This window comes from Megascapheus bottae, chromosome X (assembly GCF_031878675.1).
Source record: "Megascapheus bottae isolate mThoBot1 chromosome X, mThoBot2.hap1, whole genome shotgun sequence".
NCBI classification, from domain to species: domain Eukaryota; kingdom Metazoa; phylum Chordata; class Mammalia; order Rodentia; family Geomyidae; genus Megascapheus; species Megascapheus bottae.
The window spans coordinates 84,110,466-84,126,948 of NC_143547.1; the positions used below are offsets into that span (position 1 = coordinate 84,110,466).

Sequence of the window (16,483 nt, forward strand, 5' to 3'; positions counted from 1 at the left end):
AGGACCAGTATTTTTATGATTACTGAGTAATTTGGACAACTGAAGATGTGCTGGCAGATTAAGATGGTTAAACATAGATTTAATTTTAAGAACAATCAGAAAATGTGTCCCACCAACTGTAGGGAGGGAGATTGATTCAGAAAAGGTACTTGAATGTGTTCATAAGTGGTTGTTTCTTATCTTAAAGAAGAGGTGCTTATGGATATTATATCTACAGATTTTGTAAAGAAGTTCTTATTTCCTTTTAAACTAAGTTGAAAATGACATTTATGAGAATAATGGCTTCCATAGCTGTTTGGACATGACACATACTCAGAACTATTTATGACACTATTATCGAGTTGAAATAAAATTGTTCCAAACTGATAAATTGTTATGAAGTGATAAATTGTTATGAACTCAAAATCCTTCCAGTGTGGTGCTATTAAATGATTTTTGGATGTGACTGTGGAACAGTCCGATTGATGCAGTAATTTTCTGAAATTAGGCATCCAGTTGTCCAGGTTCAAATTCCATTTCTATCACTTATTTGTAGCCTCAATCAAATTATGCAATCCTTCTGAATCTCTTTGTTTGTTAAAAGTATAAGAAAAGAATGCTTATCTTAGAAAAATTGGCATAAAAATTTAATAAAATAATGTATACAAAAGTATCTGGCACAGTGCACGACTCATTAACACAATTTTATAGAAAATGAATTGCATATATAACTCAGTCTGCGGAAATATAGTAGAACTACATGGTAAAAGTTAAAAGAAGATAAAATATTAAAGGTATAAGAGATTTCTATCAATCAGAGGCACTGAAATATGGAAGGAGCCCTCTTGGTGATGTTGCAAGTTTCTGATAGTGCAAGAAGCATTTGAGGAGAGGTTGGGTTGTTAATATATGGTGGAAAAAATTCTGCATGCAATGGCTGTAAAGAGAATTTCTAGTGAGCTAGCTTCATAGATTAAATGTACTCAGCATGGCTTGTTCCTTCAGAGACTCAGTTACCTTCCTTCCTTCATATCCATGGATATATGCTTGGTACCCAAATAACAAATGGGTGATATTGGGACCCAGTGCAGAGAGCACAGCGAATCTAGTGGCTATTTTGGGAGCACTTTTCTATGTGTTAGATCCATGTCTCTTGCTTATATGCTAGCAGGTATTTTTTTGTCGGTCCTGGGACTTGAACTCTGGGCCTTACTCTTGTTCCTGAGCTCTTCAACTCAAGGGTACCACCCTACCCCTCAAGCCACAGTGCCTCTTCCAGTTTTATAGTGGTTAATTGGATATAAGAGCCTCATGGTCTTTGTGCCCAGGGTGAATTTGGACTGCCTGATCCTCAGATCTCAGCCTCCTGAGTAGCTAGGATTATAGGCATGAGCCACTGCACCTGGTTTTTTTTTAACTATATGTTTTTTGTCTTTTTTTGGTACTGGGGATTGAACCCAGGATGTTGCACTTGCTATTGCTTTGCCACTGAGCTACATCCCAGCCCCTGTTTTTTTTGTTGTTGTTGCTGTTATTGGGTTTAATGTTAGATGAGTATCAAGCTGGCTCCATGATTTCCTTTCCAATTCAGAGACTTGTTCTAAGTTCTAATTCCATTGTAGTCAGGTACAAGATTGAAGTGTAGAGTAGGAAGATTCAAAGCAGCAATGAAATAAAGAGCCCAGTTGCTTCATAAAAAACTCATCTTTGAAGTAAAAGACCTGTTTATAGCAGTGCTCACAAAGGGAAGTTATGCTTCAGAGTTTACACCAAGAGTTCACTTTCACATTTTAGTAAATAAAGAAATGGTATTGATTTTGAACAAATGGCTGATTTTATTGTCAAAGCAAATTTCATTTCTTGAGATGATTAGATTTTATTAAACAATTTCCTGTGTGTCACTAAACATACATTCTGTGAATAAACAGTACAGTTCTCCACCAAACAGCATTTGTCATTCAGCTAAATACAGAGATATTTGGTGAATTCCAATTATCATTGAAAATGCTGAAGTTAGAAAAAGGCACACCTGAAGTCAGAAAGTTTATGCTGAAATCTTATCTCTGGCACATAACACCTTTGTTCAATAGCACAATATTATCTTTGCTTCTAGTTTCCTCCTCTCTCGATAGGAATAATAGCATCTACCACTCAAGGATGGTTGGGCTATGTAGATAAAATGGAACAGCAAAGAAGATGCTCAGCAGAGTCCCTGGCATAGTGAGCTTCTGATCAGTGGTTGCAGTCATTTTTGGAATTATTAGAAGACATTGTAATTTGCAGAATATTGGGATAGTTTAGATGTATGTCTCTTTCTGAGACTTTACTTTGTCTCAGAAAATGCAGAACTCAAAGACAATGAACAGAAAGAAAACCATTGTGTTTCACTACTTCCCAAACTCAGAGGGTGTTATGCTAGCAAGGATAGAACTTCCCTTTAGAAATATTTTGGTTTTGAAATACTGGGAAAATAACATGAAATTATAGGAATGTTGTTATATTATTGAAAACAGAGTAGGAATAGTTGGTCTCTCTTTCTGATTCCAGAAAGACTCAATGCCAAGCACTGACATGCTTATTGTTATTGTTATTGTTTTCCGACATTTGCTTGAGAGCTTCTAAAGGTGGGAACTCTACAAAATCCTTTGACTTACGATGCTGCCACATAGTCTTTGAAAAAGTAATCTCTTAAAGTCAAATTCAAATCTTCATGCTGCAGCCCAGGTCTCTATTTTTTTTCTCCTCTTTCTCAGCAAAACTCATGTGCTCTCATTTAGATATTTGTCTCTGCCCTCAATATATTTTGATTTACTGAACTATGAAACAGAGCAGCATGTCAGCTCAGCTGGATCACTGTAAGTACTACTATAAACAATGGAGCCTTTGCTCTTGGAAGGTATTTTGAAGCTCCCTACTCGGCTTTCTCCTTTGTAACTGAAGACTACCCATATTCTTCAGGGCACTCATGGGAAATACTGGTTTTTGATCTTCCATAGTTGTCAGAACAGATGGGAGATTATGGCTATTATGATGGAGCATCTGAGTAGTGGTGCCAAACACAGGTTTCCTCCTGGAAGCATTCTACTCGCTTGCCTATTCCATTGCACCCAGTGCTGTCCGGCTTTTATCCATCTGTGCACTACATGGATACTGATTTACTCATATCTAGGAGATGAGCTGTTTCAAACCCAAAGTCCCACCCCCCGTCCTAGCTAAACTAGAAATAAATTCTTTTCACTTTCTCTGTTTCCCACTCTGACACCGAAATCCAATTCTCATCAATTAACACACTATAAAAGGTGCTCTTATCAGATGCACTAATGCAGTAAAATTAAATGGCTTTAAAAAAAAAGAACTACTTTTTCCCTGACCTGTAAGCAGTATTTGAGAAGGACTTTGAAGAGCTGGCTTTATGGTGGTGCTCCCACCCTCTTACATAACTTTTTGTTTTTTTACTTGCATGCCAAGTTTGTTCCTCTCAACCTCCTTTGTGGATTTCCACTTCTCATCTTTCCCTCAAATACTGGTGTCCCCTAGAATATGACTTGAGCCTTCTCTACTTTTCATGTTATGTACCCTTCTTAGGAGATTACATCAACTTCCCTACCTGCCAATGCCATATGTAAATCAGTAACCACAAAATCTAGTCTGTATTTCAAGCTTTGAGTTTTAGATCTATATCCAATTGTCTGCCACATATGTTTACCTGCTTGGTACACATGACAAACTCAACACAATGTACCCAACTGAACCATCCCTTACTTTAACCTGTTTTCTCTTGTAGTCTCTCAGTGGATGATACTACTATGCATGTATTTCCATAAATCTGAAACCATGCCAGCCAACAAATTCTTGGATTTTAACTTCAACTTCTCACTCATCTGTCTAGATTTTTCAATCCATACTGTAATACTCTGTGTTCAGCCATTATCAGTGTCTGATATGAGACTTAATAAAACTGATCAGCATTACAATCAGTCACATTACAGAGCTGTAATACACCACTCCAAAAGGATTAGATGGTAACTTAATTTGCACAGCAGTTTCTGGAAACAGTGCTAAATCTGTTGATGCTTTTCTGGGTAATGTTTTACTTGCTCTTCATTGTCCATTGGACAAAATAAAACTGTATCCTGCTTATAAGATCTTTTATGAATACCCCTCAGTTATTACTAGTCTCACTTCATGCTTACCAGTTTTTTTTTATATTTTCACCATACTGTACTTTTGGCACAGCAATATATATTTAACTATATCTACTACACACACCCATATGTAGATGTGTATATATATATATATACATACACATTATATGGTGTGTGAAATATGCATATATATATAGAAGTTCAAATGGAAAATCTTGTGGAAAAAGAACCTTTCTGCTAGTGATAAGGGTCTTACGTTCACTCTGTATAGATAATTTTATTTCCAACATAACTGATCTACAGTCAGATATTGTTTAGACTTCACTGATTGCTTTACTCAGTGTTTTATTTTAATGAAAATATTCCACAATTAAATTACATATATGAATCTTTTATTTCCCTCATCCCCTATATCAATATATTCCTCCTACATAAATACATTCCTGGGAGGGAAATGGGGACCAAGACATGTGAAAGGGTATCAATGTATGTGAATTAATGCACCTTCTATCTGGCAAATATCATGTAACCCTTCTATTAATTACAATAAAAAATATATGAAAAAAATACATTCCTATTCTCCCTTATTGCCACAAATAATGGTTCTTTTCATTAAAGTCTGCAGGTTTTTGAAGTTCTAGGACTTAGTCTGATTTACTCAAGTATCTTGTAAGAATGGCTTGCTCTGTTTGTCCATTTTCCAGGTCTTTACACTCCCCATCTTACTTTTATAATTGGTCATTCCCCCAGATTCTGGGAGGGGATACAGGGACAAAGAAAAGAGGAGAAACCCCAAATAGAACAACTTCGGTGTTAGAAAGGCTGGATAAGTGGGACTGCATTAAACTGCAGAGCTTTTGTATGGCAGACATAGATAGTAAATTAATTAGGAAACCTACAGAGTGGGAGAAGATATTCACCAACCATACAACGGACAAAGGCCTCATATCTAAAATATATCAACAGCTCAAAAAATTGAATCACTCCAAAACTAATCTCCAAAGTAACAACCATCCCATTAAAAGATGGGCCAAAGACTTAAAGAGAGTCTTCTCTGAAGAAGAAACAAAAATGGCCTATAGACACATGAAGAAATGCTCAACATCTTTGGTCATAAAAGAAATGTAAATCAACACAACTCTAAGATTCCACCTCACTCCAGTTAGAATGGCCAGGATCAAGAAAACTAATAACAACAGATGCTGGAGGGGATGTGGCCAGGAGGGATCACTACTACACTGTTGGTGGGAGTCAAACTTGTTCAACCACTATGGAAAGCAGTATGGCAGTTCCTCAAAAGACTAAACATAGACCTCCACTACTAGGCATTTACCCAATTATCCAGAAACAAGGACATACTAAATCCAGTAGCATAATGATGTTCATTGCAGCACTATTTACCATAGCAAAGATAAGGAACCAACCCAGATGTCCCTCAGTTGATGAGTGGATCAACAAGATGTGGTATTTGTACACAATGGAATTCTATGCTGCTGTCAGAAAGAATGACATTGCACCATTTGTTAGGAAATGGAAAGACTTAGAAAAAAATCATATTAAGTGAAGTAAGCCAGACTCAAAGGAATATAGGCTCAATGGTTTCCCTCATTTGTCATAATCAGTAGAAACCTTGGGCTCTCCTAGCAAAGATTTGCAATAGAGCAAAACCTAGATTCATAAGCCTATATAGTATGACGCTAAATGAAAGGACCTCTAGGATATAGAAACAAAAGCCATATAATGAGTGATTGTTGTCCTTAATGTACTATGTTATCTCTCATCTCTTTTGCTCTCCCTTGGTTATCTCATATTGTTACAGTATCTCACTTTGTTATCTGATATATTGGATATATTTGTATTTGGTTAATTGAAATTGGATAGGGAAGGGGGGAAAACAAGATGAGGGGTGGAGGTGGGAGGGAGGGAAATGGGGACCAAGACATGAGAAAGGGTATCAATGTATGTGAATTAATGCACCTTCTATCTGGCAAATATAATGTAACCCTTCTATTAATTACAATAAAAATATATGAAAAAAAGAAAAAAAAAGAACAACTTCGGTCTTCACAAATTATAGAATACTTATGGCAGGTAGAGGTAAGAGGAGCTAGTAGACCTAATGACAGAAGTAAGGCTTTTAGGTAATGTGTTCATTTAATTTGACAATTATCCTAGAATACAGGTGCTATAGAAAATGAGATCGCAGGAATATCTTCATTGTGGAGCAAATCATAAGTATTTTTTTAAAAACAGCAATACTAAATTCTTAGCCAGTGGAGCTACAAATATACTCCAAGAATCAGACAGCAATGGAATCAGTTCTCAAAGGTCTGACACTGTTCTGAAAATCATGTTTCCCCTTTGCCAGTGACTAGTTAAGGGATGGGCATGTGACTCAATTCTGAGTAATGTGATAAAGGATCAAAATAAATTGGCATCTTTGCCTACCTTGGTACATCTCATTATGTGAAGCCTTATTATTTAAACTACTTTTAGAAAAAAATGTTTTATTACTTGCAGCTGAAACTATCCTATCAGAAACACTAACCAATCTTAACACTCCCAATTTCTACTCTAATTGATTTCATAGAATTATTTAATACTCTGCTTCATCAGAGTCACAGATTCATGGAAAGTTAAGAGTAAGAAAATCACTTTGAGGACTGGTAAATCTAGTTCTTTCATTTTATATATAAAATTCTTCTTCCTATAGGTTAAGATGGGCCAATAAAAGTTCTAGTATTGTGCTATATTCTCTATAATCTCTCTCTATATCTAATATTGATTTAGTAGATGGTGATAAAATCAGAATATTGGGCCTGAATGTTACACTGAATCTTTTCCTCTTTATCTTTACTGGCCAAGAGTTTGCTGAATAAATGTGAAATAAATCTCAGAGAGAATGTTCTTTTTATTTGGGAAAATTTTTACCACATTGTAGAAATATGTGTGTGTGTGTGTGTGTGTGTGTGTGTGTGTGTGTTTAAGAAACAAGTTATATTCACATATCTATTAAAACATTACCCCCTTCCTCCCTCCCTCTTATCCTTGTCTTCTTTCATTCCTCTCTTCATTCATAACTTCTTTCTGATTTTTGCTTTTCAGAACAAGGTCTCCCTATATAGTACAAGCTGGCCTCAAACTTACTATCCTATTGTCTCAGCTTTCTGTGTACCACTATATCTATTTTTCCATTAAAAAGATTTCTAAGGACATTTAATAGTCAGAACTTTCCCAAATATGTTATTATCTCATCTAAGAATAAGTAGAGTTTATGTTTTGGAAATATTCAATAAAGAAGACTGGTCTTATTCTCCAATTAGTTCAAATTAGGAAGATTTCAATTGTTATGTCAATACTCCATCAAGCCTTATTTCAAAATTATCCTAGCTTACCATTTTCTCCCAAGTAAGTTTTTTTTTTTCTGGGGAGGAAAAAGTAACTTATATAAAGAGAATTTCTTGCTATCAGGTACTATAACAGATACATCAGGTTTCCTTTCTACCTAATTTCAGCATGAGAAAATTGTTATCCATTTCCATTATGCCAAATGGTGATAATACTGAAAAGCAGTGGTGCCTACCTGAGTAATGTCCATTCCCGAGTCACAGCTCAGTGGCTGCGTGGAAGTCAGACCATTTGAGCCGATTACAGTTGTGATCACAGCATTCTCATCAATTCTCCGAATCATAGTCCCATCCACAAAGTAAATGAATCCATGTCTATCAACTGTGATGCCTATTGGGAAACAGCAAATGAACATTAGTAGTCTAGTGGGCCACATTTGCACTAAGATCAGTATTTTTGAAAGAAAGCATAGAAATGGAAAGACACTTTAAAGATATATGGATTCAATTTCGCTCAGCACAGACAAGACAGTAATGGGATAGGTTTGTTGGGATATATAGTCACTTGTTTGTGTTTTGAAAAGAAATGACAAAAGAAATATAGACCTAAAACCAGGTCTAATAATTTTGTTTTATCAAGTTTTGTGTTTTCGTTTATTTGACACTTGTTCCCTCCCACATACAGAAAAATTCTCTTTAAGGACCACAAATGTTTAATAGCTATGTACATATGATCATATAATGATATCTATCAAAATGAAATGGAAACAAGAGGTTTTTGGCTATTTTGGTTTTTCCTCCTTTGTTGGTGTTTTTGATTTCTGTACCTTTTATCTTGTATGTAATGTTATCTGTTTAGGGGTAGGCAAGGAGGAGCACAGAAATGGTGGGACAAAGAATGAAAAAATTCAGCAGTGATATTCAGTAGACACTATGTTGAAGATGAACCATACAACTTGTATGGGTAGGAAAGTTGGGAGGGAAAAGCCACGAGGCAATGAGGGAAGAGGTGACAATGTTCAAAAAGAAATATACTTATTACCTGACTTATGAAACTGTGACTACTCTGTACATCACTTTTACAATAACAATAAAAATAGAACAACTAAATAAAAAGAAAAATCCTCTTTAAATTAAACAGAGAAAAACAGGGGTCTGGAGGTGTGTGTTACATTTCTTTTGGGATGAATATTTACATGGGTTGCATTAGGAAACAAGTGACTTGGAAAATGCTAGAGTTATTTTGAGCAATTTACACATAGTTTACAGGGGATTATAATAATTCTAATAAACTAGATTGAATTTTTTCTTCTGAATTATTTATTAAGAGAAGGTTAGAGAGAAAAATTATGGCATTAAGCAGAGAATGACCACAGTTCTACAATAAAATGTTCTCAATTTCCATATAGTGTGTTAATTATAGCCTCTGATTTGTTTTTGTCTGTACACACCTACCAGCATATGTACTTATGATAATTCTTTTAAAGTTTATTTATAAATTATCATAGTAAAACATAAACTACAATAACAATAATAATTAAAACAAATATAATAATTACTTTAAAATAATATTTAAAGCAGTTATAATCCATAATTTTGATTATTTGTCTCTAAATTTCACATTTCATTTTCATTTTAGTAAAATAGCAAATAGATGATATAAAATCATACAGTATCTTGATTTTCTTAAGACTAATGTAAGACTTAGGCTTAAAACTCAGACAATCATTGGAAATCTATGAGGTGACAGCTATTATTTGCTACTATTGTACTGCATGTAATGATACATTTAAAGCATTAGATCTAATTAGTAAGCCCCAACTCTTGTTTCTGTTGGTACTTTGACAATGCCCTTTAAAATAACCACATGGCATTATAGTAGTCCCTATTTTATACTGGGAATATGATTCAGGATCCCCATTGGATGGACTGAAATATAGACAGTACCAAACTTTATAGGGATCATTTTTCCCATATACATATCTATATTCCTGCATATATATCTATAAGCTGGGTATAATTAACTACAGTAATCAGTGATAATTAGAATAATTAGAACAATATACTGCATAATAGTTACACAAATTTGTTTTCTACTTTCTCTTGAAGTATCTTATACTATACCCAATCTTTCTCTTCTTCTGATCATATGAGCTGATATGATGTTTATGCGATGTGATGAAGCAAGATGAATGATATGTGTATGCATTGTAACACAGCATTAGTTTACTAGATAAACTAGCATTAGTTTACTCAAGCACTGTAGTACAAAAACAGTTCTACTGAAAACTGAGATGGCTAAGTGACTCTAAGTAGAGGCATGATGAGCAGTCTATGGGGATGAAGCAGGATGAGGTGAGTTTTTCTATTCGGACTAATACACAATTTAAAATGCTTGAATTGTTAATATCAAATGTTCCAGTTAATATTTTTGGACCACAGGTGATCACAGGCAACTGAAACTGTGGAAAGTGAAACTGAGTACTAAGACTACTGTAGCTTTTACAGTAGACCACAATTAGTTTTGTCTCATCTTCCTTTCTGTTCAGACCCAGTGAAATCTATTGAGCATTTGTTACAATTAGAAACATCTATGCTAACAAACATCTTTCTTTCTTTCTTTCCTTTCTTCCTTTCTTTGTGCTGGTCCTGGGGCTTGATCTCAGAACCTGTGTCCTGTCGTTGAGCTTTTTGCTCAAGTCTAGAGATCAATCTCCTCCTTGGAGATGAGTTCTCAACTTTACTTCAGCATACTGGCTTCAGAGCACATCCTGCTGTGTAGCTCCACAGGTAGAGGTGTGAGCCACCAGCACCTGACAGTACTTTAAATAAAACACAAGCACACATATACAAATACACATGTATATATACACAATTTCCTGACAAAACATAAACTCATGTAAACACAATTTATAAACCCAAATGTATTATGATGAACTGACTCGTTGGTAGGAAGTTTAAATTAAGACTTGGCTTTGCCTTATATTTTCACTAATTCTGATATTCCTTATGAAGTATCAATTCTTTATGTGAAACTTCAAGATTCATTTTAAGTTCCCTTGCAGATCTCTAAATTTATTTATTTTTATGTGAATTCCCAAAGGGGACCCACATATTTAAACAAGAGAATCCCATCTCAGTAAATCTCTTTGTTACTTTGAGAATTATAAGGGGTTTTAATAAAGTTTATAAACAGACCTTTAATATTGGTTCAGGCCAAATGATAGTTACAGTAATGTTTATTTCCTCTCCAGAGAATTCTGACTGAAGATGAACCAAGGGGAAACTCTGTTATTTATTTTTTAAAATGTATTATAGCAAAATCGATTTCTTAACTGCCTAAAATGTGGTCTGGTTTGTGGCAGGTCTATGGTTTTCGAATACTCTTCTATGTTCTCTATATTAAATATCACAGAGTATAAAATTTTGTCTGTTATAAGACAAAGGATTGAAATATCAATACTCAAATTTGGGAGGGTAAGGCAAAGAGTATACATACGCTTGAAGTGTGAAGTTATAAGTCTTTCATTAAGCAGAGGGACACTATGTTCTGCATTTTGAGGTTCTGAAAAATTCTGAGTATACTGAAATCAAGACTAAGGGAGATAGTTTTAAAACTTTAGTAAGTTAAGTGTATTAAAAACAATAAGATGTATTATTGCTCTTCATAAGAGATTTAAGTAGGAGAGAATTAAGTAATGTTGAGAGAATATGATCCTGTTGAATTTAAAGAGGTTCACAAAAGGTATATGTAAAGAACTGTATGATAACTGATTTATTTGGGGTGCTTTGTTAGTCAGGTCTTTGTTACTGTAACAAAACATTGTATATTATTAACTGAAAAGGGTAGGTTTAATTTACATTCATCATTTTGGATGCTTAAGTCCATGATTGGTTGCCCCTTATTTTTTTTTTAATATTTTTCCAAATGTCCCTTGTTTTTGAAGCTATGGGTAGATCGTTCAAAATGGTCGGTGGTACATTGTAGAGGAGCTCCTTATTTCATGACCACAATTGTAAAAGAAGGTCTTTCCACTGTGCCTCCTCCCTCCTTAAAGATTTTTATTAGCATGTTAATTGTACAAATAATGGTTTTCATTATGGCATTTTCATACATGCGTATTATGGACTTTGACTGTAGTCAACCTCTACACCTCTCTTTTATCCTCTTTCCCAAACAGTCCACCTGTACTTCTCTTCTTTTCCTCCCTCCCTGCCTCCCTTCTTTTTTATGCTGACACTGGGGACTGAAGTGAGGGTCTAGAAGCTGTATCTTAGCTTCCCACTTCAACACTGGAACATTACCAGTTGAGCCACAGCCCCACTTCTGGATTTTTGGTAGCTATTTGGAAATAAAGTCTCATAGACTTTCCTTCCTGGGCTGGCTTTGAATTACCACCCTCAGATCTCAAGCTTGTGAGTAGCTAGGATTACAAGTGTGAAACACTGGTGCCCAGCTCAGCTTTTAAAATATAGTTTCTATGGAGGAGAGAATATATTCAATATTTGTGTTTCTGACTCTGTGGGCCACACTTCTTAAAGTTCTCACAACCTCACCAAAATGTCATGTTGATACTAAACCTTTAACAAATGGGTGCTTGGGGCAAACATTTCAGAGTCTAGCTCTGGGTCTTTGCATCTTTATGCTCACAACAGAGAAAAACAATTCCGTTTCTTGACTACCACACTTCTGTGCCCATCAGAGTGAAAAGCTCCAGCTGATTGAGGGAAGATATTTTTTGACTTTTCATGGTTTTTCCACTTTTAATTTTTCTGAGGTTCTAAACACTGTGAACTTGCCTCTATCTCTGCTCATGTCAGTTGATTTCCACAGATGACTGGCCTTTGAAATAAGTCTGGGCTGATTAAATTCTCACTACTCTATTGCCTTCAGGGCATATTCTGCTGACAGTTTGTAGACACTTCTCCTTTCATATATTTGTGCAGCAACGTCTTTTATCATAGTCCACATTTCAGCCACACTCCTTTCCTCTTGCAACTCTTTAATTAATTTTGATTGGGTTATATTTAGGCTTAGGGTGGAAATAGAAAAAGTAGAAAGGGCTTTGAGGGAACTGTATGACAGGTGTTGCATAAATATACCTGGCATATTTTATAGGGACACATTTTCTTCCTTTTACCAACAGACAACTGAACAACAAACACGTAAACACACACTAGTACGATTTAAGGAATATTTAAGTTTCACTTGGAGGTAAATCACAAATTGAAAACCTTAGGCAGGTAAAAGAAATTTAATTTTGTTCATCATCTGAGGAGTTCTTCCCCACTTAACAAGTACTCTTATAACCTAGGGATGTATAACCCAAGGAGAATGATGATCCTGCTGGTGAGACTGAGTAGGAGGAGGTGACACATACCCAGTATATTTTAAGCTTTACTTTTTAGAGAAGGAGTTGTGAGTGATTTCAGATCACATAAAGCCTTCTGGAGCTAGTAGGATCTGGCCATTCAATTTACTTTCATATTTTGCTATTGCTGTGCCTAGATCTCCAAATCTTGGTATCTAATGTTGTAGGCATCATTTGTTCCAATACTTATGCCCACTGCTGGTTACTGGCAGTGTTTTCATTAGTATTTAAAATACAATAGAAAGAACAGTCAGTGGATAAGAGAAGGTTTAAACTGCATTAAGAAAAGGATTTCCAGGATTTAAAAATGTAATCATTTTCATTTCATTCTCATTTTTTACCCATTTTCATTTTTAAAGGAAGCAAGAAAAAAATGATGTCTGATATTAACACATGTTTACACAGTAATTCTGGGGGACAGAGGTGGGAAGAAAAACACAACGGCTTGGATCTTCATACTTGTTCACCCCATCAAGAAAAACACTGGCTCAGATGCTTCAAGCACATTTGTACATTTGTGAGAAAATAAATAAATCTTTATAAATTAGTGCACATAATGAAAGCACTGACAGACCATAACCTGGAAGTGAATGGAACTGCCTCCATTCATCAGCATTAAGCCCTATCCAGCTTCTTCTATGGAGGGACCGGCTCATAAATATAGTGCATCATGTAAAAGAAAGTATTCACAATGTCTTATGCAAAGCAGGGGACATTTATATAATATCTGAACTGCAGGCTCTTTTCTCTGTGAAGCATCACTCTGTTTGAAATGGCTGCAATTTACAGGCAAAATTATTTGACTTCTTCCCTTGTTTTATTATCCTCCACTGAATAAATACTATAATTCTCAAGCTGGGGATGCCTGGATAGTTACTAATACATTTTTCACCTGTTGGGAAAAAATGCCGCTAATCAATACTGAAGGAATAGAGGCATGCTGATGTGATCACTGGGGTCCAGATGTGGAGCTTAATAGCACAGGGAACAGTCATTCCGTCTTCAAATTAGATAACTGCAACAATAAGACTTTTTGGCTATGTACACCAATTTCAAATGTTGGCAAAAGGCATCTCTGTGCTTAACTTTTAAAAATTACAGCTGTTCAGGTCATCTACATTTGTACCGTTTTATATGAGATATGAAGAGTTTTCAGAACATAAGCCATGGAAAGTAGTCATAAAATTCTGTTCATCTATACCCTTGGCAATTAGACAATTGAAATATTGCACAATTTTTCCTGCCACAATCTGCTCTTTAATTTTATGAGACAGATAAAAGGTTAAAATCAACTTCCAGAGAATGTCTTAAGTTTTGTAAGGTGTCAGCACAACCTCTAGTACAGAGATCTGAATAGTGCAACTGACATTGGCCAGTTGATCTTAAAATGTTCTTTAAGTTACAAAGATATAAAATATTTTTTCTTTGTTCATGTGCATTCCAACTCTCTGCAAACTGGTATCATAGGCATGGCATAGATGGAAACTTTTCTTGAGGATTCTGTTATATGAAACTTTTCTTGAAAACTCAAATTTATCACGAGCTCTCTCTTTTCTAAACCACAGAAGTTGCTATTTAATTTATGTGCTTTTAAGTAAATTTTCCAGGCATGCTCAGTCAAGGCAATGAATACACTACTTGAGGGCAACAACTTGACGTTCATTCATTCGCTTTTCAGCTCAGAGAGTAATCCTAGGGCCTTTCACATGCTATCCAAGAGCTCTACCATTTGAGCTATTTTATCTACCTCAGACCTTTTCTTCTAATTGTCATTTTGAGACAGTAATATCTCACTGCTACCTTACATTTAGGTTGACTTTGCACTCATCATCCTTCTGCCTTTGCTTTCTAAGTAGTTTGGATTATACCATCACACCTGGTCTATGACTTATTTTAGTACCTCAACGAATCCAAGAGATCTGGGCACTAATGTTCAATAAACTATTTAAAAATATAGACTAAATTTCCATATGTTGAAACACATACAACTTAAGGGAAATAAAGAAGGGTGGGAGGTCAAATATATATATATATATATATATATGAATTTGTTTAAAAATAAAATTCCTCCTCACTCCAGTTAGAATGGCCAGGATCAAGAAAACTAATAACAATAGATGCTGGAGAGGATGTGGCCAGGAGGGATCACTACTACACTGTTGGTGGGAGTGCAAACTTGTTCAACCACTATGGAAAGCAGTATGGCAGTTCCTCAAAAGACTAAACATAGAGCTCCCCTATGACCCAACAATTCCACTACTTGGCATTTACCCAATCATCCAGAAACAAGGACATACTAAATCCACCAGCACAACAATGTTCATTGCAGCACTATTTACCATAGCAAAGATATGGAACCAACCCAGATGTCCCTCAGTTGATGAGTGGATCAACAAGATGTGGTATTTGTACACAATGGAATTCTATGCTGCTGTCAGAAAGAATGACATTGCCCCATTTGTTAGGAAATGGAAAGACTTAGAAAAGATCATATTAAGTGAAGTAAGCCAGACTCAAAGGAATATAGGCTCAATGGTTTCCCTCATTTGTCATAATCAGTAGAAACCTTGGGCTCTCCTAGCAGAAATTTGCAATAGAGCAAAACCTTGATACAAAAGGCCATATAGTAGGATGCTAAATGAAAGGATTTCTAGGATATAGAAACATAAGCCATATAATGAATGATTGTTCTTAAGTTACTATGTTATCTCTCATCTCTTTTGCTGTCCTTTGGTTATCTCATATTGTTACACTATCTCACTTTGTTACCTGATATATCGGATATATTTGTATTTGGTTATCTGAAATTGGATAGGGAACCTGGGAAAATAAGATGAGGGGTGGGGATTGGGGGGAGGAAAATGGGGACCAAGACATGTGGAAGGGTATCCATGTATGGGAATTAATGCACCATCTATCTGGCAAATATCATGTAACCCTTCTATTAATTACAATAAAAATATATTAAAAAATAAAATTATAGATAGGATATAATAATATTCTCTCTAAAAAGCTTTAAGAAAAGTACACTTCTTATCAATTACTATTATTGGTATATGACAAAAGGGGTCTTATTAAGAATGAATAGATGGCAGCTCATTGATCAAATTAACTCCAAAGGAACTTGACATTTGCAGAGCTTTCCCAATATAACAAATCAATTTTACTCTGCAAAACAATTTTGTGATTTGGTAATATTGTCCAATTTTGTCATGTCATGGATTATCAATAACACACATGTGTCAAGGTTTTTTCTTCCTTTGTTTTACTATAAAGCACTGAAGGGAAATCAAAAGGAACCCTACTTTAAGGTAAGGTTGGGAATCTATCTTTCAGGCTGACTTGTTATATATTTACTGTAGGCTTTAGTTAAAGCAATTAACCACACAGTGTCATAATTTCCTAGACCATATATTTCCTATTGCACAAAGTAAAAGGGCATGAAGTTTATAGGAACCAATGAAGTGAAAGGATTTTGAAGAGCATAAAGTATTATGGAGGTGTTAAGTGGTGACCTAATTGCATAGTTATTACTATAATTCTCTCTGAAAGTGACTTTTCAAAACCTAGAAATATAAAGATTTACACATAGATCATTGCTTCAAATTTTAGGGCTTTAAAATATTTGAGAAATGTCCTA

The 16,483-nt window shown here is 35.2% G+C and overlaps 1 protein-coding gene across 1 annotated transcript in view; it reads right to left on the reverse strand.

The window, feature by feature from the left end:
• The window catches only part of Tenm1 (teneurin transmembrane protein 1), a 336,137-nt gene that overhangs the window by 66,137 nt on the left and 253,517 nt on the right, over positions 1-16,483 (reverse strand). Inside the window, exon 20 of the mRNA XM_090327164.1 lies at positions 7,708-7,862. Coding sequence (XP_090183290.1) covers positions 7,708-7,862 — 155 coding nt within the window. The remainder of the gene's footprint in view (positions 1-7,707; positions 7,863-16,483) is intronic.